This window comes from Ptychodera flava, chromosome 7 (assembly GCF_041260155.1).
Source record: "Ptychodera flava strain L36383 chromosome 7, AS_Pfla_20210202, whole genome shotgun sequence".
Taxonomy (NCBI): Eukaryota; Metazoa; Hemichordata; class Enteropneusta; family Ptychoderidae; genus Ptychodera; species Ptychodera flava.
In genome coordinates this window covers 21936856-21962433 of record NC_091934.1, presented here as the reverse complement: position 1 = coordinate 21962433, position 25578 = coordinate 21936856, and the positions used below count along the sequence as shown (strand labels likewise).

Here is a 25578-nt window from a genome sequence, read left to right as displayed (position 1 = left end):
AGCAAAGCAATATTACTATTTACTTTTTAAAAATCTTGTCACAGTGCTGCTTCCATGACAGATTTTCATCGACAAGCGTACCAAGAATCTTTTCACAGTGTACTGCTTGCAATTCCGTTCCACCAAGATTACAGTCTAAAGTTTGTTTATTCAAATGTCTACGTCTTTGTTGCGTTGTTACAATCATTGTCTTTGTCTTGTCACAATAATGGCCATTCTATTATTCTTACACCAATTATGAACATTATTTAAGTCAGAGTTCAAAGTTGTCTCAATTTCTTGAATACATTTTGCACTGGTAGTTATGGTTGAATCATCTGCGTACATGTCAATGTTATTATCAATATAAAGTGGCAAATCATTATGTAAATGATGAAAAATAAAGGCCCAAGTATACTACCTTGGGGAACGCCAGTCAAAATATGTTGCTTTGTAGAGTAAAAATTTCTAAATTGAACCAATTGCATGCGATTTTGTAGGTAAGATTTAAACCACCGAAGAGATTTACCATCACACCTGTAAATTGATAATTTTTCTAACAATACACTATGATCAACCAGATCAAAAGCTTTCTTAAGATCCAAAAACACTACTCCATTAATATTTCCATTATCCATAGCTTTTAGCCACAAGTTGCTAAGTTTAATCAAGGCTGTTTCGCACGAATGGTGCTCTCTAAATCCTGATTGAGAATTGTTCAATAGCGGCTTGATATGCTTGTACAACTGAATGTGCACATGCTTTTCAATAATTTTGGAGACAATTGGTAGTAACCACTCTAGTCTTATCAAGAACAATAATCTAAATAATCAAGCATGCATAAATGCACAGATTTATCTAATTTTGTACTGAAAAAAAATATTCATAGTTTCATCATAGACCCCTATGCATAGTGAATTGACATTTTGGTGAAATTCCGAAATCATATTTCTTGCACAACCATAGACTTGTAACCACTGTAGTCTAATCAAGAACAATAATCTAAATAATCAAGCATGCATAAATGCACAGATTTATCTAATTTTGTACTGAAAAAAATTATTCATAATTTCATCATAAACACCATGGATAGTGAACCAACTTTTTAGATGAAATTCAGAAATCAATTTCTTGTACACAAATGTTCATTTTACTTCCCTATTCAAGCCAAGTACATTTCAATACATTATCAAACATGTATAAAATACAGATATAGCATGTTTTGTGGGGGCAAATTGTCAATAATTTGCCTGATAGACTCCATGTATTATGATTTGATATTTTTGGATGAAGCACTAAATCAGCTACATCTTGCCTTCTTATAGTTGCACAAAATATGGTGACCCTCCCTAAACTGTATGAAATACCATATCTCTTGAAAAATTCTTGCGTGATAAATTGCGACTGTCCCTCCAAAAACACCAGCCCTCCCCTCTGTAATTTGTCCCTAACATAACAATTGAACCAATTGTTATGTAAATTAGCTGATACTGTTTTATTTATTCCAGGGGAGATTACCGCAGTGGTTGAGGGGGGGGGGTCAAGTTTTAGAATGTCAGACAAGGGGGAGGGTCACATTTTAGACAGGATGATTGGGGGGAGGGTCACATTTTACGGTACAGGTGTTCGCGAAATTCCCTCGGCCCACCCCCCCCTGTAATTACTGAAGGCTCCCTAAGCTTACCACGACTCAGAGAGTATGGCAGACGGATAATCAGAAAGTGTTGAAGCCTATCCTAGTTTATCTGTCTTTCAGGTTTGCCAAAAATGTGGTTCATTCTTCCATTTTAACTTGAAACAAAAAAACAAACCAGTAATCAGTCATGTAAACGAAAGGCCTTAACGTACTTTTTTATTCAGTTTGGGTAAGGGAAAGTATATTAGAATCCCTCTGTGAAAGTTCAAACTTGTTGTAGGCGGTCGTAGCTGCTCTTGAAGGAGGTCAGACTTTCTGCATTAATGACATCGGCTGGTAATTTATTTCAGGTGTCCACAACTCTTGCTGAAAAAAGAACTTCCTTGTGTTATGTCGAACGGTTAGGGACTGGACACAAATTACAGGGGGGGCGGTGTTTTTCGAAACACCGCTGCATGAAAAATAGTGACCCTTCAAAGGTTCATGCACAAAAATTAGTGACCCTCCCCCTTATCCGTGCATGAAAATAAATGACCCTCCCCTGTTACTCAATACCCCCAACAAACCCGCAATGTGTTCAAGACCCCCCTTCTGACTTGCTATACCTTTGAAATCCCCCTCCCAGAAGGAAGGCAAAATGTGGCTGATATAACGCTTTGTCAAAAAAATTTCAAATCATATGTGTGTGATAATTCATGTAAATGTACTTTGCTTGAAGTGGCAGGTAAAAAGTGCATGCCTGTACAAACAATGTAATTTTTAGATTTCATCGATAATGTTGATTCACTATACATGGTAGTTGACTATAAGAAAACTATGAACGTGTATTTTCCAATATAAAACTAGCAATATCTGTTCATCTATAGATGTTTAATAACTGATATAAATATACTTGATTAGCATGGGTTGTTTACAAGTGCACATGTGAACAAGATATTTGATTTTGGAATTTCACTCAAAATGTTGATCCACTATACATGGGAGTCTATGACAAAACTGTAAAAAAATTCTTTCACAATTAATAATATGCACTTTTTGTGCATATATGGACCCTGAATAATTGTCATAATTGTACTTGATCAGAAGAGGGTGGTAAGACGTGCATCTGTGTACAAGAACTTTGTTTTTTGGAATTTTGCATAAAAACTTCATCCATTATACATTGTAGTCTATGACGAAACAAAGAATAATTGTTTTAAAATACAGAACTTGGCAAATCGTCTATTTATGTGCACTCGATTATTGGTATAAATGTTCATGATTAGACAAGAGTGGTTTCAAGTCCATGGTTGTGCAAGAAATTTCATTTTGGCATATCACTGAAATGTTGATTCACTTTACATGGCAGTCTATGACAAAACTATGGATAATTTTTTTCCAATACCAAACTAGGTAAATTTGTGCATTTATGTACACCTTATTATTAGTATTAATGTTCATGATAAGACCAGAGTGGTTTCAAGTCCATGGTTGTGCAAGAAATTTGATTTTGGAATATCACTGAAATGTCGATTCACTATGCATAGCAGTCTATGACAAAACTATGAATACTTTTTTTCCAATACAAAACTAGGAAAATTTGTGCATTTATGTACACCTAATTATTAGTATTAATGGTCATGATTAGACCAGAGTGGTTTCAAGTCCATGGTTGTGCAAGATATTTGATTTTGGAATTTCACTGAAATGTTGATTCACTATGCATAGCAGTCTATGACAAAACTATGAATATTTTTTTTCCAATACAAAACTAGGTAAATCTGTGCATTTATGTACACCTAATTATTAGTATTAATGATCATGATTAGACCAGAGTGGTTTCAAGTCCATGGTTGTGCAAGAAATTTGATTTTGGAATTTCACTGAAATGTCGATTCACTATGCATAGCAGTCTATGACAAAACTAGGAATATTTTTTTTTCAATACAAAACTAAGTAAATCTGTGCATTTATGTACACCTAATTATTAGTATTAATGATCATGATTAGACCAGAGTGGTTTCAAGTCCATGGTTGTGCAAGAAATTTGATTTTGGAATTTCACTGAAATGTCGATTCACTATGCATAGCTGTCTATGACAAAACTATTAAATTTTTTTCCTATACTAAACTAAGTAAATCTGTGCATTTATGTACACCTAATTATTAGTATTAATGTTCGTGATTAGACCAGAGTGGTTTCAAGTCCATGGTTGTGCAAGAAATTTGATTTTGGAATTTCACTGAAATGTCGATTCACTATGCATAGCAGTCTATGACAAAACTATGAATACTTTTTTTCCAATACAAAACTAGGAAAATTTGTGCATTTATGTACACCTAATTATTGGTATTAATGGTCATGATTAGACCAGAGTGGTTTCAAGTCCATGGTTGTGCAAGAAATTTGATTTTGGAATTTCACTGAAATGTTGATTCACTATGCATAGCAGTCTATGACAAAACTATGAATATTTTTTTTTCCAATACAAAACTAAGTAAATCTGTGCATTTATGTACACCTAATTATTAGTATTAATGATCATGATTAGACCAGAGTGGTTTCAAGTCCATGGTTGTGCAAGAAATTTGATTTTGGAATTTCACTGAAATGTCGATTCACTATGCATAGCTGTCTATGACAAAACTATTAAATTTTTTTCCTATACAAAACTAAGTAAATCTGTGCATTTATGTACACCTAATTATTAGTATTAATGGTCATGATTAGACCAGAGTGGTTTCAAGTCCATGGTTGTGCAAGAAATTTGATTTTGGAATTTCACTGAAATGTTGATTCACTATACATAGCTGTCTATGACAAAACTATTAAATTTTTTTCCTATACAAAACTAAGTAAATCTGTGCAATTATGTACACCTAATTATTAGTATTAATGGTCATGATTAGACCAGAGTGGATCATCAATACATTGTTTATTATACCCTTAAATGTGCGCCCGAAGGGCGCGCCGAAAATGGAAATGGCAGAAAATGAAACTGCCACGAGGTATTTTTTCTTTTTTCAGTATTCCATATTCTTCAATACGTGCACATGCAATTTCTGCTTTGATGCCTAAAAAAAGGTGACCCTCCCCCATAGGCATGCATAAAATTTTATGACCCTTCAAAAATGCTTGCGCGAAAAATGGCGACCCACCCCAAAAAAACACCGGCCCACCCCCCCCCCCCCTGTAATTTGTGTCCAGTCCCTTAGTTTATGAAGTTTGGGACAGTGTCCTCAAGTTCTGGCTGCTAACTCAAGTGCAGGTTACAGTGGTCATGGCCTTTGATAACTTTCTAGAGTTGAATCATGTGGCCACGAATTCTTCTTTGTTCAAGTGTTATTAAATCAAGCTGTTTAAGTCTATTTTCATAATTGTAGTGTTGGAGTTTAGGTATTATTTGCCGTGCTAAGATTTTTATGTCATTTTGTAGCCATGGTGACCAATCTTGTACTGCATGTTCGAGCTGTGGTCTCACAAGTTGCTTGTAAAGACGAAGAATGACATTTTTTTAATTTGATCGACAATGATCATTTGATGAGATCAAGCATTCTGTTTGCCTTATTGCAAACTTATCACATTTGCTTGAAGGTTTTAAGGTAGAATGAAGTAGGACGCCCAAGTCATTTTCTTCAGTTGTACGTCCCAGTGAAATGTTGTTCATTGAGTATTTATGGAAGGGGTTGTTGTAGCCAATATGCGTCCGCCAGTGTTCACTCATCTTTTGTAGCTTGTCCAAACCAGCTTGTAGAATTTCAGGATCACTACAATTTCGCAAGGGGTGATATGTCTTGGTATTGTCTGTAATTTTTTTAGTTCAGAACTAATTTCACCGCCAATGTGATTGATTTAGATTAGAAAGAGTACTGGTCGAAGAACTGAACCCTGTGGGACATCACTTGTGACGTGTTCTCCATTTAGATGATGCTCCATTTATGACTACTCGCTCTTTTGTATTTGTAGAATATTTCCATTTATGCCATGATACTTCATCTTTTCAATCAATCTGGGGTGTGGTACTTTGAAAGTGCAAGGAATATAGATGTGAAGCGTCCACCTAAATTTGGGTCTGATGTGTCTGTGTGTGGAGACTGACAATTGCGAAATGATTTCTTTTATTTGATGGAAAGGAAAGGTGTTGGTTTTACGGATGGTCCCAAGGAAGCTACAGGGAATACTTTTGTCATTATATCACCAATGTCTTGTTCTCTCTGATGCCCCATCTTTCTAAAATTGAATGCAGAGGCTACAAGTTACCGTATCTGTTTGGTGTTTTCTTTCAAAACAGACACCTTTCAGCAAAACTATGACACTCCATCAGAGCATAAAATTACAAGAAACTTGAAAGAAACGTACAAGAACTTGAGGACAAACGACTGTTACTGTATGCTGTTATAGTGTACCCATTCCTCAAACTGTCCAGATTTAAGTAATTTGATGAGGCTGTCAAGTTGCTGTGCAATGGTACTGACATGTGGACACTTTGAATGCACAAGAAAGAAATTTAAAACTAATAAAAGAAAAGCAAACGTCAAAGAACGACTGTTTATTTTGATCCATTTGTCATGAAAATGCATACAGTGATCATACAGTGTGTCACACTGTGACAGGAGTATTCATGTTGTTTGAGAAAAATTGTCCAATAAAGGCAAACAGATTTTGTGTTAAATTTTCTGTGTGTGTTTTTTAACTGCTTACCCGCGTACCTTTTAGGATTTTGAGTGGACGCAAAACAAAGAATTTACTTACTTTGGCCTTATTGCTGTAATGAGTGGTGACATTTAATTGTGTATGTGACTTAATTTGACATTTGAAACACGTCCCAGCTCGGTTTGTAATTTCTAAACAAGGTCAATGCACTTACCAGAGCCAGTAGTTAGTTGTAGCACAGCATGTAGTGTCTCCACAACACCGATACAATCCAGAACAGCTTGTGTAGCAAAATGAATTACATTATAAGGTTAATGGTTTTAGGAATTGAGGGCGATCTTTGAAAATAATCAATAAAACATAAAGTGGAGACTTGTACATTACAACTTCGCCGATGCTAACTTGTACACCTATTAACGCCTGTTAATCAGATGCGAAAAGCGCCACCAGTATGCATTTCGCGGCGAAGTGTAAATGAAGTTAGTTTGGTCACAGTATTAGGTAATGAGGGGATTATTGACGATGAAATTTTCTGGCCAGCATTATGGCAATGACCATGATGACCATGATATGCTCACCCTAAATCCCTCAACACGATACGGACTATAGCTGACCCTTACATCCATGGGTTGACCCATGGAGCTAGAAAAGGACGTCTCTTGCTTGGAGGAGGGACTGTCACAGTGATAAATCGATACCGGTTTTGGCCGTGCAATGCAAGAGTAGATTGGCACTTAACCATGTGTATCTGGACGTGTATAGATCATCAGCGGCTTATACATTGGTACAACGTATCGGTGTAAGCATGGAGCCAGATCCGTTTCTAGCTCCATGGTGTAAGGCTACGACTTTATTTTTTGACTGACTGCACCAGCGATGGTCCGCATCAAATAGTACTACAGGAGGAAATTTACACGGCAAATTTCTATAGACTTTTTCCATTTTTTGAAATCACATTATACCTGCACTTATCGTGAAGGCACACTTCCCAGCCGTAAAAAATAGTTAAAGCTAGGTTTTCATATCAGTGACGTGTGTCTGTGCACAATTTTACCGTTGCTAAAGTCTACCTCCATGCTAAAGAGTGTCGATCAACTTGTTCTGCTGTGAATGCCAAAGCACTTCTCCGAGCCATAGAACCTCGAGGGTCCATGTCCGAGCATAGCATCAATGACTCGCAATGTAAAGTAACATCCCCAGAAGATTTTATTTCTGATATTTTGATCCTGCATACCCTCTGCTTTTAAAAACTTAACCATCTGTCCGGTATAAATGGTCAATACGTACTGAGTTATCAACGTTTTCACTTCAGCGTCGGTTACGCCATGGCAGATTATTTGCTACACACGTGAGTGTTGACAAGCGATGAAGCGAACGAATGTCCTACTGTTCACCATATCCTTGCCCCGAAAACGACTACTAGGCAGATTATATCAATTTTTCAAATTTCCATGGGATTACGAGAAAGTGGATGTAATTAGATAATTTTCTGGAACTACCAGGCTATGATCACCTGATCCAATCATTACCCGTTTTCCGAACGATCTCTTGATATTATTGTAGTGTGTCATGATCAAAGTTTCACTTTATGACAATGCTGAACTTCTTTTGAGAAACTTAGAAATAAAGATCGATTATTTTTACCATGTGTACACGTCAACGAGATGCTGTTGTTTAGCAGGAGCGGAGATTAAACCCAGTGGGTCATGAATGCCTTCTGATCTGAATAAAACGTTGTGAATCTTCAGAACGGCAGTGTTTCACACAAGCGAGATCGTCTTTGTCTCGAGACTAGACGAACCGGAAGGTGACCGGGCAATTAATTTCGCATTCCAGTTTCTTCCAGTGGAATGTCGGACATCTGCCCCTTCCCCACTCGTCTAATATTAGATACTAACTTAGATTTTAGACAATATTATCGATTTTATCGGATATTATCCGATAAAACAGCAGTCGGGCATCTGCCTCTTCCCCACTCGTCTAATATTAGACTCTAACTTAGATAACTTAGATAATATTATCCGATAATGCCTATAGTGCCAATGTCGCGGTATTCTCGAGCGTTCGTCTTACACTTTACACCCTTTGGTGCAGCAAAAACTGAAACTGAACATGATTCCGTTCGAGGCCCTGGCCCCCTCATTATCACCGGCATAAAAAAAATCGGCGTCATCAAGGGACTGTCAATTTTGTATTATTATATTATTTGATTCGGATGTAGCTTTACCTACACATGGGGTATTTTAAAATTGAATTCGTTCTCCACTACTTGATGTAAATGTTCTGATGGGAGTGTTTGAAGACTGTGAGACAATCACAATTATCGCCTGTGTTGTTTGCTGAATTAGCAACCTCAAGAATGGTCCCAATTTTCATTATGACTTTCTTCTGACGGAAGTCCTTGTCTGATTCAAAACGTGTGATAAAACGATTGTGACTGGCGAGGCTATATCAGGATACAATGCACTCGGGTCGAATACATAGACAATGTTTTTCTTGTGAGGTGAAGTGAGGTAAGGTACACAGCTGCCGCTATGTCATAAGTACGGGCCGAAAGAAAGTAGGAGTTATACTTGTAAAATATGAATTTTAGTAGCAGTCAATACTACTAGCTATATAAGTCGAGCGAAGTCTGTAAGCCACGGTCATTCCACTCGTTTTTGTACAGTGACCGTGCTTACGTCGTTCGACCATTTTCAGCTTTTGTGCCAGGTGTTGGTACAACGGAGCGTCTTTTAGTTCTATTGTACCGATGTCGCATCGCAATTGCCAAGTGGCGTCAGAATTGGAAAATACCACGAAACCATAGTCCCTCGTGAAGGGACTGTGACGAAAATAATATTCAATCAAACTTTACAGGAGAAAGAGTCGCCGTTTCCACACACTGCCTTGCATGCAAATACTGTTCGAGTCGTTTGATTTTGGTATTATCGGTATTGGTATTTAACTGAAGAAAGCGTGTGATTTTGTGTAGCGCTCTATTGGTCTTGTACCTGTGAAACGCAATACATTCATGGCAGTAACATGAACATTAGGATAATAGCTGATACCGTCCGTCATTATAACGCGAGTTCCAATTTTAGTAAGAATCATCATCTACGGATTGTGATAATATCTCTTTAACGTCAATGTTCATGATTGTGAAATAGGTTCAGATATATAGACAGGCTTCTTTCTTTTACAGTTAGCTAAATTTTACTTACTAATATACTAGCGAATCCGACTCTGAGCAGACTTCGTAACAATATGCCTGTGTAGGAAAGAAATAAAGACAAATCCTTGCACAAATGGTCAAGCAACAGGTGTTGCATAAAATCTGAATCTTAAGCTATGTCGTACAAAGCAAACTTAGAAAGAATTCCGCAACTTAGAACGCCTTCATTTAGTAGGTTTTCAGGAAGTTACATTACAAATATGACTTGTAGTAAATGGGGATTGGGGGAATTAGACAAAACACATCGGTGTTGCTCTGACAGCTTACTAGATATAGTATGACGACACGCTTCTTGAACGAAAGTTTAGGCTGTGTTCTGGGTAGCGACGGGATATAGAGCGATATCCCTGTAAATACCGACTGTCACTCCAATCTTATCACGGATACACACCCCCTCCACCACCAGAGTGACAGAGCTTTGATGTTATAGGTAACATGTCATAGCATGACAGATACTCGCGGCCGACATGAAGCGTGCATTTTGTAAAACTTTAGATCTTTAAACCAGTGCACCATAAATAATATCTTACTATGATATTTTGTCATAGACACTGTTGTGATTGTTATACAATATACAATATTTCTTCCTAAAATACATCCGATAAAATTATGTTCAATGTCTCCAATACACGTTCCATTGCAATGGTGAGATAATGATCGCCGGACTACAATGGATCAAACTGGCACAGAGTGGAACTTATATCAGGGTAAATTTTTGGGGGGAAATGGTCACATATCACCATGCATTCGTCCGATACACACAGTTCAAAGTGATTAGTACCAGATGTCAATCGCCTTTGTAACCGGTAGCATTACGGTTTAATAGTCTTGTCAATGATATTATTTCATTCAGTACAAAGTTGAAGACTCAGTAAACAAATTTATACACATCATGATCACTGTTTTGGTTTAGTGGATGGTGGATTGGTGGAGGGACGGAGGACACTGCAAAACACGCTAAGCTGTTATGCTTGTAATATTGACACCGTTCTCATTAAAAAAAATATCGAATTTGTTGCTTCCTTTGATTGTTGGTCAAATTATTTGCTGAAAAGGCTGCCAGTAATATTTTTTCTCTGGGTCACTTGAAGGTGTAAAGTGTAAAGGGCAGTAGGAACGAGTTACGTGGTTGGATGCCCACAGACCATTTCTAGCCGTCCTTTGTCGCTATCAGTCAGAAGATTTATGGCTCGAGTTGTTTCACGGTGGGCGGTTCTGTGCCTGAAGAAACACCCTTTGGGCATAGCGAAGCGATTGTCATGCTCGTTTAAAAAGGTAGCACGATCATACGACTACGGTTACAAAATACGTCATCAACAAGGAAACAAAATCAGTTGGCTGAGCTTGGGCAGTTAAATGGACAAATACGGCTGTATTACTTACAGTTGTTATTGTAAAGTTTAGAATTAGGTGTAACCAATACATCAGTTGGAAAGAATGCAAAGAAATGTAAAAAAAACTGACATATCTCTCGAGCTCACAAGTCAACTAATGAAACTCTAGTTTTTCAATGATTGTCGGACTTCCTTATTTTAAAATACCCAGTCACCCAGTCAAGATGACACACCCAGTCAAGATTTTAGAAAACCTCATTTCTTTATCGACAAGGAAATGAACTTTAACTATGTAGTCTCAGAATCGGGCTATTGCGTACAAAATTACCAGTTGGTAATAACGAAGATTGGCTTTAAACAAGGTTTACTGTCTCTTGAAAACCTAAGAACAATCGAAGAAACTGTGGTATTACTCTCAAAGGAGACATTTAACTAGTTTAATTCAACTTTAAAGAAATGTCCGAAGTACCTCTGATTCAAAATAATGTAAAAGAAGATATTCTCGATGCAATGAAGATTGTGATATTGCTCCTGGTTATTGATCGAATTCTGCGTTTGATGGCGTTAATATTTGCACATGTCGCCTGTATTAGAAAGGCACAACACGTATGGACCAAATTGTACCGGGTTATAGATGAGTATATTGGTATGGCGGAATCATAGCAACTGAGTTATTCACAAATCTTACCTGTTGTCCTGAACAAATCACCATAAGAGCCACGGCGAAGACCGCAGTCGACAGGGAAGCCATCTTTCGATCATTTGGTCGGCTCTAATGGACAAGCGTTTGCAGAAGTGTTCAAAACTCGCTGCAAATCGTGCGAGTCCGGATATAAGTAGTGGCGTGACTGCGACAGACGCAATATGAATAAGAAATATCGACTTATTCAGATCCGCATCACGAAGTGATATCAATGCACATTTGTAAATTAGTCAGGTATGAAATGGTGGCAATACGTTGTCCCCTTCTGCTTTGCAATAGGACCAGCGGATCAGCGATGGCTTCACAACCAAACCCCACAGAAGTTGAAGACTTTGTGAAAACGAGCAAAAAGACCTAGCTGAGATGTTTACTTGGTTTACATTGCTCTCATCTCAGCCCGTTTCTTTCCTTGGTTAAGCAATTCTCTTTACATTTGGTAGACTACTTCCACGGCCGTCTCTTACTGTATGCATAAATTTCATTTCTTACTCATTCTTTGCGTTACATTTTGTCTTTGTACTTTTCTGTACTACGCCACTTACCTCTCCCACGGTTACTCAACCGTGCTTTTCTATATTTATCTTTCTTCCCTCAGCGTTTTTTTTTTTCATCATCTTTCTTTTGTTTAATGTTCTCTAGTGTTTAAGACCAGGCAGCGTGTAATGCTGCGAGAGTGCCAAAATATGTGTCGGGCCAGGCAGCTTTTGAAGCTGCAGGAGTGCCGTGGAATGTGGTAAGACAAGGTGGGAAAATTCCTACTAGACAGCCTTTGTGTTCAACTAGTAGCGTGCGGTAAACTTTTACATAGTACGCATCTGTTCGGTTTACCGATATTGGTGTAACTCAAATTACTCATATGCACCAGTTGGGGTGAAAATTTATCGAGAAAATATGTCCGTATAAGCATGTTTGTACAACTATAGACTTGTGTGAAAAAATCATATGAGGGAGCAGTTCTGGCCAATATGCAGTAAAGGAAAAACAAGACAAAACAAAACAAAAACAAAAAAACAAAAAAACTTGTGTATGGATCATTGCACTTTAATTATTGTGACTTTTGTGGAGATATATTATGTGAGCTTTAGCAAAATCTGAGACCAGTTTTAAGTCGATGGGTACCGCCAGGATGCAGAAGGCTAAAATGTGGTATCGTAGAATGAGTCATATGGCATAAACGTAGTCTTTTGCAGGAGACAGACCTGCAATTGATAAAGAAAACCACTAGTAACTGCAAGAACTGGCTGAAACTTCGTCTTTATTTTGTGTGTGAAGACATACAAAAAGGTACCCTACACATACATGTTCATAAACAAAGCGTATAAGCAATGCACACAACGTCTTACATCGACATTACATCTTTTCATCCATCCATACACCCATACATGCATTCATGCAAGCATACGTACTAGAAATTGCCAACATGCATACAATACTCTGGTCACAGTAAACAGACATCTTCTGGATTGTAATTTTGAAAACTGGTTACTTAATTGGATAGCTATTAAATGTTATTTGCATTGCATTCTTGTTTTGCCCCTCCTTCAGAGAGGTGTATTATATAAGAGTATAACCATGCGTTACCAGCTCTATTAAACTGTATATATAAATACTTCTAGATATCGATTAAGTACCTTTGAATAAGGTTTTTTTTCGCCCCGAATTACGTTTTGCCGGTGTCATCAGCCTAAAATTTTGAACTCTACGAGCTTACTTCCGCCAAATCATCGCCTTTGTCCCAACACAGGTGTTGCGTCATTGACTTTGACGTCAATTCTGCATAAAGGTTAATGATTAGGTTCAGACTTATTGATTATGTGCGATGGCTATACGTTATGTGAGAAATTTAGCAAGTACACACAATGCTCGTGTTTATGGTGTTGGCCATTGATACATGTAGGTACCTTGGCACCAAATACGTTATAATCAGAAGGAGACGTTGCATTTCATTTGTATGTAAATAAGGATTGTACAGATTGAATTGTATATAGAATGTGTCTTTACGAACACCAGCTCAGACGAAGGGACAACATCTTGAGAGAAGGAACTATCTGGCAATATGCAATATGTAGCATCCATTTATAAGAAATAAGCGTTATCTTTGAAGACTTGGAGTGTCTACGCTGTTTCTGTATCCCGGCATCCTCTCGCATGGCGATTCCCCGAGGAAGATAATTGTTAATGGTAATACATGGTGGAGAATCCGGGTATACAGAGCAAGCTCCAGTTGGAAAAGTTAACACCGAACGAAAAGTACATACAGCACGATGGATGCAGCCACGAACGAAGGTATAAATGTGGTTGAATGACAGCACGATGTCACTGTCAAGGTGGCGGAGCTAAAGGACATCATCTCTGGAAACGGCGATTGTTTAGGGCCGGGCATCTTCTGCGGTAACGAAAATGAGAACGCTACGATGGTGGAAGCGATACACTAACTTTGCCGACTTTCGATGCTGTTCAGATGAAAAAAGACTCAAAGGCTTTGGCCTCTACTTATCAGATGAAACCGAAAGGTCGGGCTAATTATTAACCTTTATGCAGAACCGGTAGTCTACTACTACTACGCGTGTTTCAGCGAGAGATGCGTGTTGTGAGCCACCTGGGTGAAATGGAGGCTTCAGAGGAGGTGTGTGCCAGAAACCGCAGTTTGCATACTACTAACAACACAAATCTTTTCAATTATGTGAGTTCGTTGCATTGGCTCTGTTGTCAACAATAATGTCATTGGATTTATACAGGCTGTGTTGGAGCTGAAAATTCGGTATTTCAGAGTGATTAGGCTATGTGAGAAGAAAAAGAAACGTACTTTACAAACATAATATGATAGGATGGAACATGCAATCGATCAGAATCCTACTATTTGAAGCACGCTGTGTTGCCTACGAGAGGTATTTAAAGGGACAAAGTCGGCCATTTTTCATGAATTTTGTTTGATGCGAGATACTGCTAATATTGTTTGACATGTTGAAAGATACTGAATGAATGGGTGACCATACGTGTATTCGACCCAGGTTTTAGACACGATAAACGAAACCATCGCGAAAATGATTTTCGCGATGGTTTCATTGATTTTGTCTAAAACTGAGGTCGAAATGTGAGGGTAAGCTTGTCATTTTAATGTCATTTTCTGAAATTTTAAATATTTTAATTACTGAAATATCATTAGCTTGCTAGCCAAGATTAGAACAAACCTGACTGGTGTGACGAATAGAAACATCCATGATCAAAATCAAATTAAAATGAAAGCGAAAATTAAAATCAGAAGAGAAATCAAAACAAAAATCAAAACTGGTATTAATTTAATTTTAAAAAATAAATGAATTTAGATTTGAAAACTAATATCAAAACGGAAAGGAAACCCGAAGTCAAAATCGCCATTATAACTTATTTATAATGGAAATGAAATTTAATACTGAAATTGATATGAAAGCTAGAAAAAAACTAACATTTTGAAATGCGTAGTATGTAATACATAAAATGGTTTGATGAGCCTCCTCGGCTGCCGTACATTAGGGAAGATGATAAATGATACATCTGCTGCCAATTCTTTACCACGGCAAACCTGGGAGCTGTAAATTGCGTGTGTACTAGCTTGCCACGTGGCATTTATAAACCTCCGTGTACAGGCTGCAATAAAGCAAATGATTAGTTGCTGGGTAACCATCAGTGTAGTTCTGTAGAACGTATTTCGCATTCTCTGCATTGTAATTTACTTTATCATCGTTTTTGCCTACCCGAAGACAGGAACCTGCTTAAGGATGATGATATTTGAGAAGACTGTGTCAGGAAGGGTTGGCGCTCTCTTTGCGTGCTCGCTTCTGATCTGTCGCGTATCTCAGGTAGTATAAAACTTCTCTTTCGTTTTGAATGCATTCACTGTGCGTGTAGAACGCACTTGCAGGTATGTTGTAAAATTGGACATAGCTAAGAGAAAACTACTGGTTGAGCAAATATGTTTCTGGAGATCGTTTCATTCTAAGGGGAATATTTGACTTCTTTAATGACTGTGCCGTTGACACATCAAGTTACAGTGGCGTTGATTATGCAAATAAGAAGGGAAGTTATTTGTGCTTCTGCCATTCTCATGTGTCGTAATTGCACAGTTGTCGAATCAGTAGACTTTTACTTATGAAAGAACGAAATTGTCAAGAAGACTCGAGCCACCCTTTCAAGAGTTCGAGAGCGAGTGAGAGCTCGCATTTTTAGATGTAAAATACGGCTTTTGTAAATACGAACTGCCAAATGAAGACCTGTATTGTCTGGTTCTGGGGTGAATAACGGCTAATGCCGATGCTTGTTAATGTGCGCATGCCCTGCAATCGCTTGCAAATGAATTGTCAACATAATGGTCTCTCTTATGTTGCTAGACCATAAAACCGATTCTTTCTGCAGTGTTTCTGCCGTTACGGTAGAGGTGGTAGCTTTATGCAAAGGAAGGTGAACTTTAGGTCACACACAATGCAAACTCGGTGTTTTCACAGCCTTCATGTACGTACACGGGGTGTATGTGCGGGAACGACGTTTTCACTCAATATTTATTGGACTTGCAGACTATGTCAAAACATTTTAGCTTAAGAGGTGACTTGTCATTGGTATGACAAATGCAGGAGTTGAAAGAGGTCGTTGCCATAGGTAACATGACTCATTTCAAAAGTCACAGGCTTTTTGTCCGGTCAACAATGCTCCCTTGTATGTGTAATATAGGTGTCATATTCTAAACTGTCAGAAAACACACATGTACAACTTCACAATTCTCAGGAATGTCATCAGACGCCAAGCTGTTTGTTGTAATTAAAATAAAATCTGCATAATGCTATACAATGTTGTCAGGATGTCTCTAACATTTATTTTTCAGAATTAAAACTTTATAGGACGTGAAAATTTGAATCCCATATCTCAGGCACCTTTGTTTGTATTCGATTTTCTCCTACGAGTTTCGTTAGCATCGAGTAATATTCCTGTCTCAATCACCGATCTGGTAATGCCAAGTCTTAACTTTACCGCGGTAACAAACTTGAGGTACAATACATCTACAAAGAAATTGTATTGGAATGTATAATTTGAGAAATTTGAAAATGATCAGTATTTATTTTGAATTTCAAAGCGGATTACGTCATCCATTCCAATGGTCCTTATAGTGTTTTTACTCAATTGTGATCCTGAGTATACTGATATTATGAAGGACATGCTTCATGATAATAATCTTATACTATGATGAAGACGTCAATGAAAGCCTACGACGCTGTCTTTCATTTTTTTTTTAAATTGCAGTTCAAAAATATGAAGATCAAAGAAACCAAAGATAAATAGTATTTTAATCAACTAAAAAGTTTCCATTGATAAAAATATCCAATTTTTTTCCTTTTTTCGCAAACAGGTGTTGTCTAAACAAGTTTGTTCAGCCTCAGGTTACGTGGTATACTAGTGAGTGGTGCTGGTTTTCAAAAGATAATTGGTCTTATCTATATTCACTGAGATGGATCCAAGATGGGGCTCATCAATCTATTCCCAGAAGAGATCACTTCGTGATTGCGACGAGAAGACGGAAATCATGCAAAATGATTCTTGTCGTGAATTTTGTGATCATTTTTTTTTTCATTTTTCGAATAATTTACGATCTGCAATTACTGACATAATATTTGCAACACAATTCTTCAATTTGATCACAGATGATCGAAATTAGCCAATGGAGTTATTAAACCTGTTTCACTGAAATTCATTCTTTCTTTCACAAAAATTACATTTTAATAGCATGAGATACCCCTTCTTGTCTGAGAGGTTACAGCTGTATTCATATTTATATCTTAATTAAACCGCAAGCCAATTATTATTCCTCCCCTTTCCATTTGACCTATACTAACTATGTGCTTCTCCTTTAGCAACCACTAAAGCCCCTGAACCACAGTCAACCTTACAAAGGAGAAAATAGATGAAGAAGTTAAAAAAACACAATACACGAGAAAAGAAATTTCACCAGATAAAAAACCTTTTATGATAAATTGCATAATTCAACTTTGGAAGCTTCGAGTTTGGAAAAAATCAACGAGCATGACTAAGTATATCGCATTCTGCCAGTATATACATGTCTTGCGTGATTGATATACCAAACACTTGATAATCATTATTTTTTTAATTTCAATCAGTTGCACTGGATTATACTGGTGTTGTGGGGACACTTCGTGCTGTACCAATATTTTCGTATGGTAGGTACATCTTAGAAAACCATAATTCCCGTAGTAACGTTTTAGTTAATTTTTCAACCAATCAGCAAAACGAAAATCATGAACTGAAGATACAATAGCACATAAGAAACATAGCAACCCATTCTTTGTTATCATTTTAAGCAAAAATTGACTTGCCCTGCTCATTGTAATTTTCATTTTAACTTGAAGATAAGTACGAACTTTCCCACCAGTTTATTGAACAATTGCACATGATCGTTTTCGTCATGCATAATCATTGCCATTTTTTGAAATGTCTTTTGTCATTTTTCATATTCAAATTTTATTTCACGTTGTACTAATATCATTTATCTTCATAATGAGAGAATCAAGTAGTTGTAGTGTAGGTCTTACAAAGACTCAACTCTGACAAGGGAACAATGGATTCAGGAGGAAAGATGAAATAAAGATGATTTTTTGTTCATATACTTTACAAAAATTGTTTGCATCTTATTTATTATTCTAACTTTGCAGGATACTGGTCATTGCTCTGCCAATTGGTGTATGTATCGCCATTGCCATCGCTATATATAAATATTACAAGAAAAAACAAAGTAGGACCACGGTACGAAATATCAACGTAGGAGGCCAAAACAATCAGGGTAAAGCTTATCCTTGAACTCTAGATCGGATTTGAACTCACAACGTATGGCACCCAGTCACCTAGCAAAGACATACATACATACACACACACACACACACACACACACACACACACACACACACGCACACACATACATACACACATACATACATACATACATACATACATCCATACATACATACATACATACATACATACATACATACATACATACATAGACTGATCAGTGACTAATTGATACATTGAACCAGGAATACAAGCTAATATCGGGCAATTTAGCTTTTTACTGACCACTGATTTATTCATGCATGAGGATACTGAAAGACACCTGAACAGATGCCAATATATAATGTACTGTGTTTTACGTCATGTCAAAACTACATTGTCCCACAGATCTAGGGATGACTTCTTGTGTCATTATGAAGCAAATTTTGAGCATTTTGAATCCAAGTTGACCACTTATCACCCAGTTCTTGCCCATTGAGAAATGTGTTGACGTTTGAGAAGCCACACACAATACAAACTACCCATTCATAAAATTCAAAGGGATTCTTATAGTTCTATGATTTGCACGAAACGTCGAGATTCAATATCGTACCTATCTGTTTGATTTATCAGTATACTCACTACTAAACGAGTTACGGATAGCCATATATTCAGCAAAGCCTTGCAACATGATGCATGGTCAATGGTAAAATTCATCAAAACCCAATTCTGTATTTAATTCACTCTTTGTTCATCCTCTCATCATCAAGGCTACCCTCCACAACAAGGCAACCCACTACAACAAGGCTACCCTCCAAAGCCAGGCTACCCTCCACAGCGAGGCTACCCTCTACAGCCAGGCCACCCACCACAAGGTCAAGGCTATCCCAATCAGCAGGAAGTATACCCTCCCAATCAGACTAACCCTCAGCAGCCATACGATGTCGTGACCTAGATTAAGTTAACTGGTAAGTAAGTGATGTCATACAAGTTACACGATCGTGTCTCATGTTAATGTCCGTAAAAAAAAGTTCCGTTGCTAATGTTTTTAAGAGGGAACTGCATGTTGCCAAGGCAGTTTTTTCCAAAGCAATATTTCTGATCAAAGATGACAAGGAAACCCCCTTGTACTATATATTTTCAAACAGCAGAGACTCAAAAGTTTAGTATGGTAGCAGTAGTTTACTCTAAGGATGAAGTGGGTGTATATCTGGGGTAAAAACATCAATTTTGGTATTAATGATAAAAATTAATTTAAATCAAAAACTTGACGCTGTTTTCTGAAATTCAATATTTCACTTGAAAGAAGAGTATATGTAGAAAAAATGACTATTTTATTTGCATTATTTATCTTCATTCTAAATGACATGGGTTGAAAGATGGACACTCAAAAACAGTGATTAAAATCATGATTAGAATGCCTCTTATTCAAAATGAAAGAACTTAATTAGCAAACAAAATGGTTATTTTGTCATATAGTCTTTAAAGAGCATAATGTGAACATTTCAGAAAATTTGACCCAACAAGAGTGGAGCTAAATTTCTTTGGAAATTTTGAAATTGGGAGGGAAAAGAAGCCAGGAAATCGGGTGATTTGCATATATTTGCATAAATTAACACTTCTTTATCACGCAATTTACGACTGCTTGACAAGATAAAAGGTGAACCCAGCCAATATTTTAATCTTGGGTTAAAAAATTAACTAAAAATGAATGAATATTTGCAAAAAAAAGTTATTTCTGAGCAAAATACTTTGTGTTGGTTGCAGCGCCCCCTAAAAACTCTTATTGTGTTCGTGGACTACCTAGAAAAGGGACAAACTATCAATTGAGAGTACTATTCTATTTAGGCAGTTATGGGAGGCTATCAAAAAACGACCAAAGTTGAGAAAAGGTATCTTGTTCCATCAGGATAATGCCCCATCCCACAAGTCAGTCATTGCCATGGCAACAGTGCGTGACTGCGGCTTCAAACTCTTTCCACAACCACCATACTCTCCTGACCTAGAGCCCTCAGGCTTTCATCTCTTCCCCATCATGAAGAAACAGTTAGCTTGAAAGCATTTTCACGATGATGATGACGTCATATCCGTCTTTCAGGACTTTTTACGACCAAGACGAAACCTACAAAGTAGGGATCCAAGCGATGCAGCGCCGCTGGCAGAAGTGTGTGGACCGCAAGGGGGGCTATGTTGAAAGATAAATAGCATAAAAACTCGTTCCAGTTGGACTTCACAGTTAGGCTCAAAACTTTTCATCCAACCCTCGTATGTATAATTCAAATGATGACATTTTTAGTTCATAAATTATTATAGTTTGTGAGAGAGAAAGCATTCAATACTGCAGTCCAATACTGCAGTCAGACAATCTTCATTAGTACCTTGTGTTGTTTTTATCGACATTTATGCAGAATAAATGGGTGAGACAGCAAGACTCAGTTGACAAAGATTTATTTTAGAGCTATTTTAGTGGCATGCTACACATCGCTGCACCAATACACAACGATACCGAAGCTGACTCAACGCATCCGTCCATTGTACTCGACGACTCAACTTGCTGTCACCGAATTACAACAATTCCTCTGCGAGTGATGTATTACGAAGTTTTCATAAAAAGAAAGAAATTTTTGATGATTTTAATAACCTTTTGCGTTCGCAGTGGCAGTACCAGTAAGTTTTCTTTGAACTACTGCAGAAATTGTACACGAATGCCATGGGTCTCGACACTAAATGCAATATTTGAATGACATACATGAGATTTATTGAGACAGTATATCATCCCCTTTCCAGTTACCATAGATTTCTTCTGTCCTAACTGTATATAATACGAGACCTAACTCTTAATAAAGGGTGAATAACTTAAACTAAAACATCAAATAGTGTGAAATATGTTTAACAATTTAAAACTTATTTAACTTTTGTTCGTGTTTACCTTTTAGATATCCAAGAAAAATATTCATGTTCTTATAATGTAATGACATGAACATTTGAATACTTTAGATGTATTTCCATTGTGGATATTAGTCAACATAATAAACAACAAAAATGGATCATTGTATGCACATGTGTGAGTGCATATTCTATGTATGACATGGATGCAGTATATATATAATATATATATATATATATAATATATATATATATATATATATATATATATATATATATATATATTCTGCACCTATGTCATATATTATTTGAGAGAGAGAGAGAGAGAGAGAGAGAGAGAGAGAGAGAGAGAGAGAGAGAGAGAGAGAGATGAGTGATAAGTTGACGGGCAACAGTAACAAGTTGCGGGGGACTTTCAAAATGATACTTTGATCCCTTAAATCTGAATTTTAACTGTCAAGGAGAGTGACTTCTTCCTTCCTAAAGTACATCTGATAAAATTATAACCAATGACCCTGATACACGTTCCGTGGATGATCTCTGCCGGACGATAAAAGAATGAATGGAAACATAGTGGAACTTCTATCAAGATAAAAATTTTCAGGGGAAATGGCCAACAATAGCCATTCCATCGTTCGGTCCGCACTGTTCAAACTGACTGACTGTACAAGTGACTTATCAAGGGTTGGTCAACATTGCAAAGATGATATGTAAATGAAAAAGGAGTATCTTTCGCGATGTTGACTAACCCATAAAAATCTGATAAGTCCACGGATTAGCATAATTAGTCATGTTGACTAATTAATTACAAGATGTGTGTATATGAGAGATAAACGTCCTTGTAATGGGGTGTAAAATAAATAAAGAGTCAAGAGGCTAGGTTAGGCTATAAAGTCATTTATTTTATTTACTACGATCAGTCAGAGCATGAAGAAAAGGAGAAGAACTGATAGAGAAAACTGAGAAAAACTCAATAAACTTATTAATAGTGTTTGGGCCGCCTGTGGTTATACCTTGCTGGTGAACACGTGAGCTAAAAAGGTAGCACAATCATGTGACCTCGGTTACAAAATACATCATCAACATGGAGATGAAAGAAGTTGACCGAGCTTTGGCGGGTTAAATGGACAAACACGGCTGTTTCACTAAATGTTATTGTAAAATTTAGATTTTTGTGTAACCAATCGATACGTCAATCGGAAAGAATGCAAAGAAATGTCGTAAAAACAATTGATATATCTCCCAAGCTCACAGGTCAACTCATGAAACTCTAGTTTTTCAATGATTGTCGGACTTCCTAATTGTATAAATATCCAGTCACACAGCGACAAGATTTTAGAATACCTCATTCAGGAAATTTTCTCAAAAAATGTGGTCTAAAAAACGAGCTATCGCAGTCAAAATTGTCAATGGAATGCACCACTGTTAGTCGGTAATGACGAAGATATACATGTAGGTTTAGGCAAGGTTTACTGTAGTCTCTTGAATGCCTAACAGCAGTCGAAGAAACTGTCAAAGGAGACATTTAAAACGTTTGATAGAACCTCTAGAAATGTCCTGAGTACCTTTGTTTCGAATGTAAAAGAAATTGGATACACCTGGATGCAATGAGGATTATAATATTGCATCTGGTGAATGATCGAATTCTGCGTTTGATGGCGTTAGAACATTTGTACAAGTAGCCTGTATTTAAAAGGCGCAAAATGGATGGACCAAATTGTACCGGGCTATAGATGAGTATATTGGTATGGCGGAATCATAGCAATTGAGTTATTCACAAATCTTACCTGTTGTACTGAACAAATCACCATGAAGAGCCACGGCGAAGTCTCCAGTCGACAGGGAAACCATCTTTTGCCTAATTTGTCAGGCTATAGCTGCCGCACCCGGTTACATGGCATGAGAAGTATTTAAGGAAGGCTTGTAATTCAGAGATATCTTGTCATTTTAAGATCTAGGGTTCACGTGTCGAAAGCGTTACCGCCCACATTTTTGTCAGACATCTGGGCGTAGTTGGGTGTATGACTCTTGAAACCGTCTGGTGAAAGTTTGTTGGTCCGCGTGATTACCATGATAAAACGTTCAAATTGAAATAACAAAATTTGAAAAAAATGACACTCTGTTAATTATTGAAAGCAATATAATGGCATAGTGTTTTCTTAACAAAATCCACTGTACACTACAGGATTATTTGCGTCGTGTGAGAGACAGCTCGATCTTCAAAAATTGTCTTCTCAGACCTTCACATCGATATTTTCTGTTAAATTGTACTCACGCAGGGATGGCCACCAGAAGGTGAGAATTCAGCAAAGTATCCATATCCAAACATCCATACCAAGTTTAAAACCATGGGAACAAGTGGTTTCAGAGAATAAGCCCATCCAGAGCAATAATGCATTTTATATAGGTGAAATGATCGAAATAAGAAGAAGTCACATCTTCAATAGGAAGATGTGGTGGAGCGATGGATGTTTGAGGGAGGTATAATATAGGGGACGCTTTTGTTTTCGGAATGTGACTGAGTAAAATGCATTATTGCTCTCACGATTACAATGACCATACTATATATGTCCAAACAACTCTTTTATAAGTTGAAAGTCTTTTTATTTCCTAAAACATTTCTACAAAGCTCAGGTTCTTTTATTTTCTTAGAAATTTCTACTCTGTCTGATTCAGTAACATTGTGCGTACAGCATATTGCAATCGCCCCACCATGTCACGCGGGAAGGTTTTGAGCGGGGGGAATATAGTGGGGGAATTTCACTCACTTGGTAGGGCTAACTCGCTTGGCTAAGACTGAGGTACCTTTACAGAATCGTGCTGACATCCGAATAGACCGACACGAACACTGGAAATTTATGATGCAAAATGAAATGTGTAAAATTTAATGAAATAAGCTAGCTCGAGCACTTACGTAAACTACTAAACTACTGCCTAAAATTGCCGAGTTAACAAAACAGTGCGGGGGTAGCGGAAAGCGAGATGTCTAAATCATGGAGGAGAGGAGCGTCCAGCAGTTGTCTTGTTCTGCGTGGTCTTCAGGATTCTCCTCCTACGTCGATGCTCCTCCGTCGATGCTCCTCCGTCCATCTCTTTTAAACGTAGATTTACAGTCCCTTTTATTCTTATTTTAACCTATTGTTTACACCCGCACGTTTGCGCCAGACATGTTGTCAATACTTAATTGGTGTGGGCTGTGGCGTCAGCATTGTTTATCACCGTCATGGGGAATCTCATGAATGAGGAAGTTCGAATTTAGCTTGAATTTTGAAATACCCACAGCCCTTACCCAACGTCAGATTGATATCATAACACAAAGCACGATTTTCAAACTAAATTGCGGGGCGTTGATTGGTCTAAAGTTGTCGACTGTGACAATGTTGATTCTGCCTGGAATAATTTTAAGGATCTTTTTATAGGGGTATTGGACTTGGTAGCTCCTTTGAAAGAAGTTCGTCTGAAGCAAAATTCTCAGCCATGGATGAATGCCGATATTTTAAATAGTATCAGGAAAAGAGATAAGTTGTTTGCCAAGTTTAAAAAGTCCAACGATTTGAGTGTTTATACCGATTTCAAAAAAGCTAGAAATTCAACTCGTCAATTGATACAAAAGGCAAAACATTCGTATTTTAGCTCGAAGTTCCTCCAGGAAAAAAAATGCCCTAGAAAACTTTGGAAAACACTAAAAGACTTGGGCTCATCAACTAAGTCAAAAGCGGCTACCAATTCCATTGGACTTCGTGATGGCATTTCCATCATTTTCGATAAAGCAAGAGTAGCTAGTAAATTCAACAATTTTTTCACGACAATTGCTTCAAGTCTTGTAGAGAAACTCCCTATTGGCATGGGTCGTTTTAACATAGCTAGTATTAACTTATTTTATTCCAACAAGGGTGTTCTGACTGATTCTTTTCAGTTCTCTGTTGTTGGTGAGGACTACCTTTGCAAAGTTCTTGAAAACATCAATTCATCAAAGGCTACTGGTTTGGATGGTATTCCAGCCAAGTTTGTGAAAGATGCGGCTGATGTATTTGCTTGTCCACTCTCACATATTATTAATCTGTCACTTAATTTTTGGAAATTTCCAAATGATTGGAAGAAATTGAAAGCAAGAGTAGTCCCATTACACAAGAAGAATTGTAAAACAGATATCAGCAATTATCGACCAGTGTCAATATTGAGTGTAATTTCAAAGGTTATTGAAAAAGTAGTTCATGATCAACTGTCTAAGTACATTGAAGATTCAAATCTTTTGTATAAGTTTCAATCCGGTTTCCGAACATCTTATTCAACAGACACATGTCTTCTGGTCTTAACAGATTACATTCGCATGGAAATGGATAAGGGCAATTATGTTGGGATGGTCATGTTAGATTTACAGAA

General features: G+C 37.3%; 2 protein-coding genes across 2 annotated transcripts in view; one reads left to right on the top strand and one right to left on the bottom strand.

Annotated features, from left to right (window-relative positions):
- Nucleotides 1–11634, bottom strand: part of LOC139137020 (uncharacterized) — a 42072-nt gene extending 30438 nt beyond the window's left edge. Inside the window, exons 1-3 of the mRNA XM_070704932.1 lie at nt 11485–11634; nt 9452–9498; nt 6463–6528 (exon numbers count right to left, since the gene is read on the bottom strand). Of these exons, the coding sequence (XP_070561033.1) occupies nt 6463–6528; nt 9452–9498; nt 11485–11547 (176 nt within the window). The 5' untranslated portion in view covers nt 11548–11634. The remainder of the gene's footprint in view (nt 1–6462; nt 6529–9451; nt 9499–11484) is intronic.
- A 3504-nt stretch (nt 11635–15138) lies between these two features.
- LOC139136168 (uncharacterized) lies at nt 15139–21337 on the top strand. Its single transcript, XM_070703918.1, has 6 exons — nt 15139–15338; nt 16877–16923; nt 17643–17702; nt 18195–18322; nt 19080–19277; nt 20408–21337. Exons 1-5 carry the CDS (start codon nt 15258–15260, stop codon nt 19262–19264), a joined length of 501 nt encoding a protein of 166 aa, XP_070560019.1. The 5' UTR covers nt 15139–15257; the 3' UTR covers nt 19265–19277; nt 20408–21337.
- Nucleotides 21338–25578: the final 4241 nt, after the last annotated feature.

What these genes read in the sequence shown, in the direction of transcription:
- LOC139136168 (XM_070703918.1), top strand. Translation starts at nt 15,258, where the DNA reads ATGATGATATTTGAGAAGACTGTGTCAGGAAGGGTTGGCGCTCTCTTT. An exon ending in TGATCTGTCGCGTATCTCAG is followed by an intron (nt 15,339 to 16,876) that starts GTAGTATAAAAC and finishes TTTCGCAAACAG; the next exon opens with GTGTTGTCTAAACAAGTTTG. An exon ending in TGTACCAATATTTTCGTATG is followed by an intron (nt 17,703 to 18,194) that starts GTAGGTACATCT and finishes CTAACTTTGCAG; the next exon opens with GATACTGGTCATTGCTCTGC.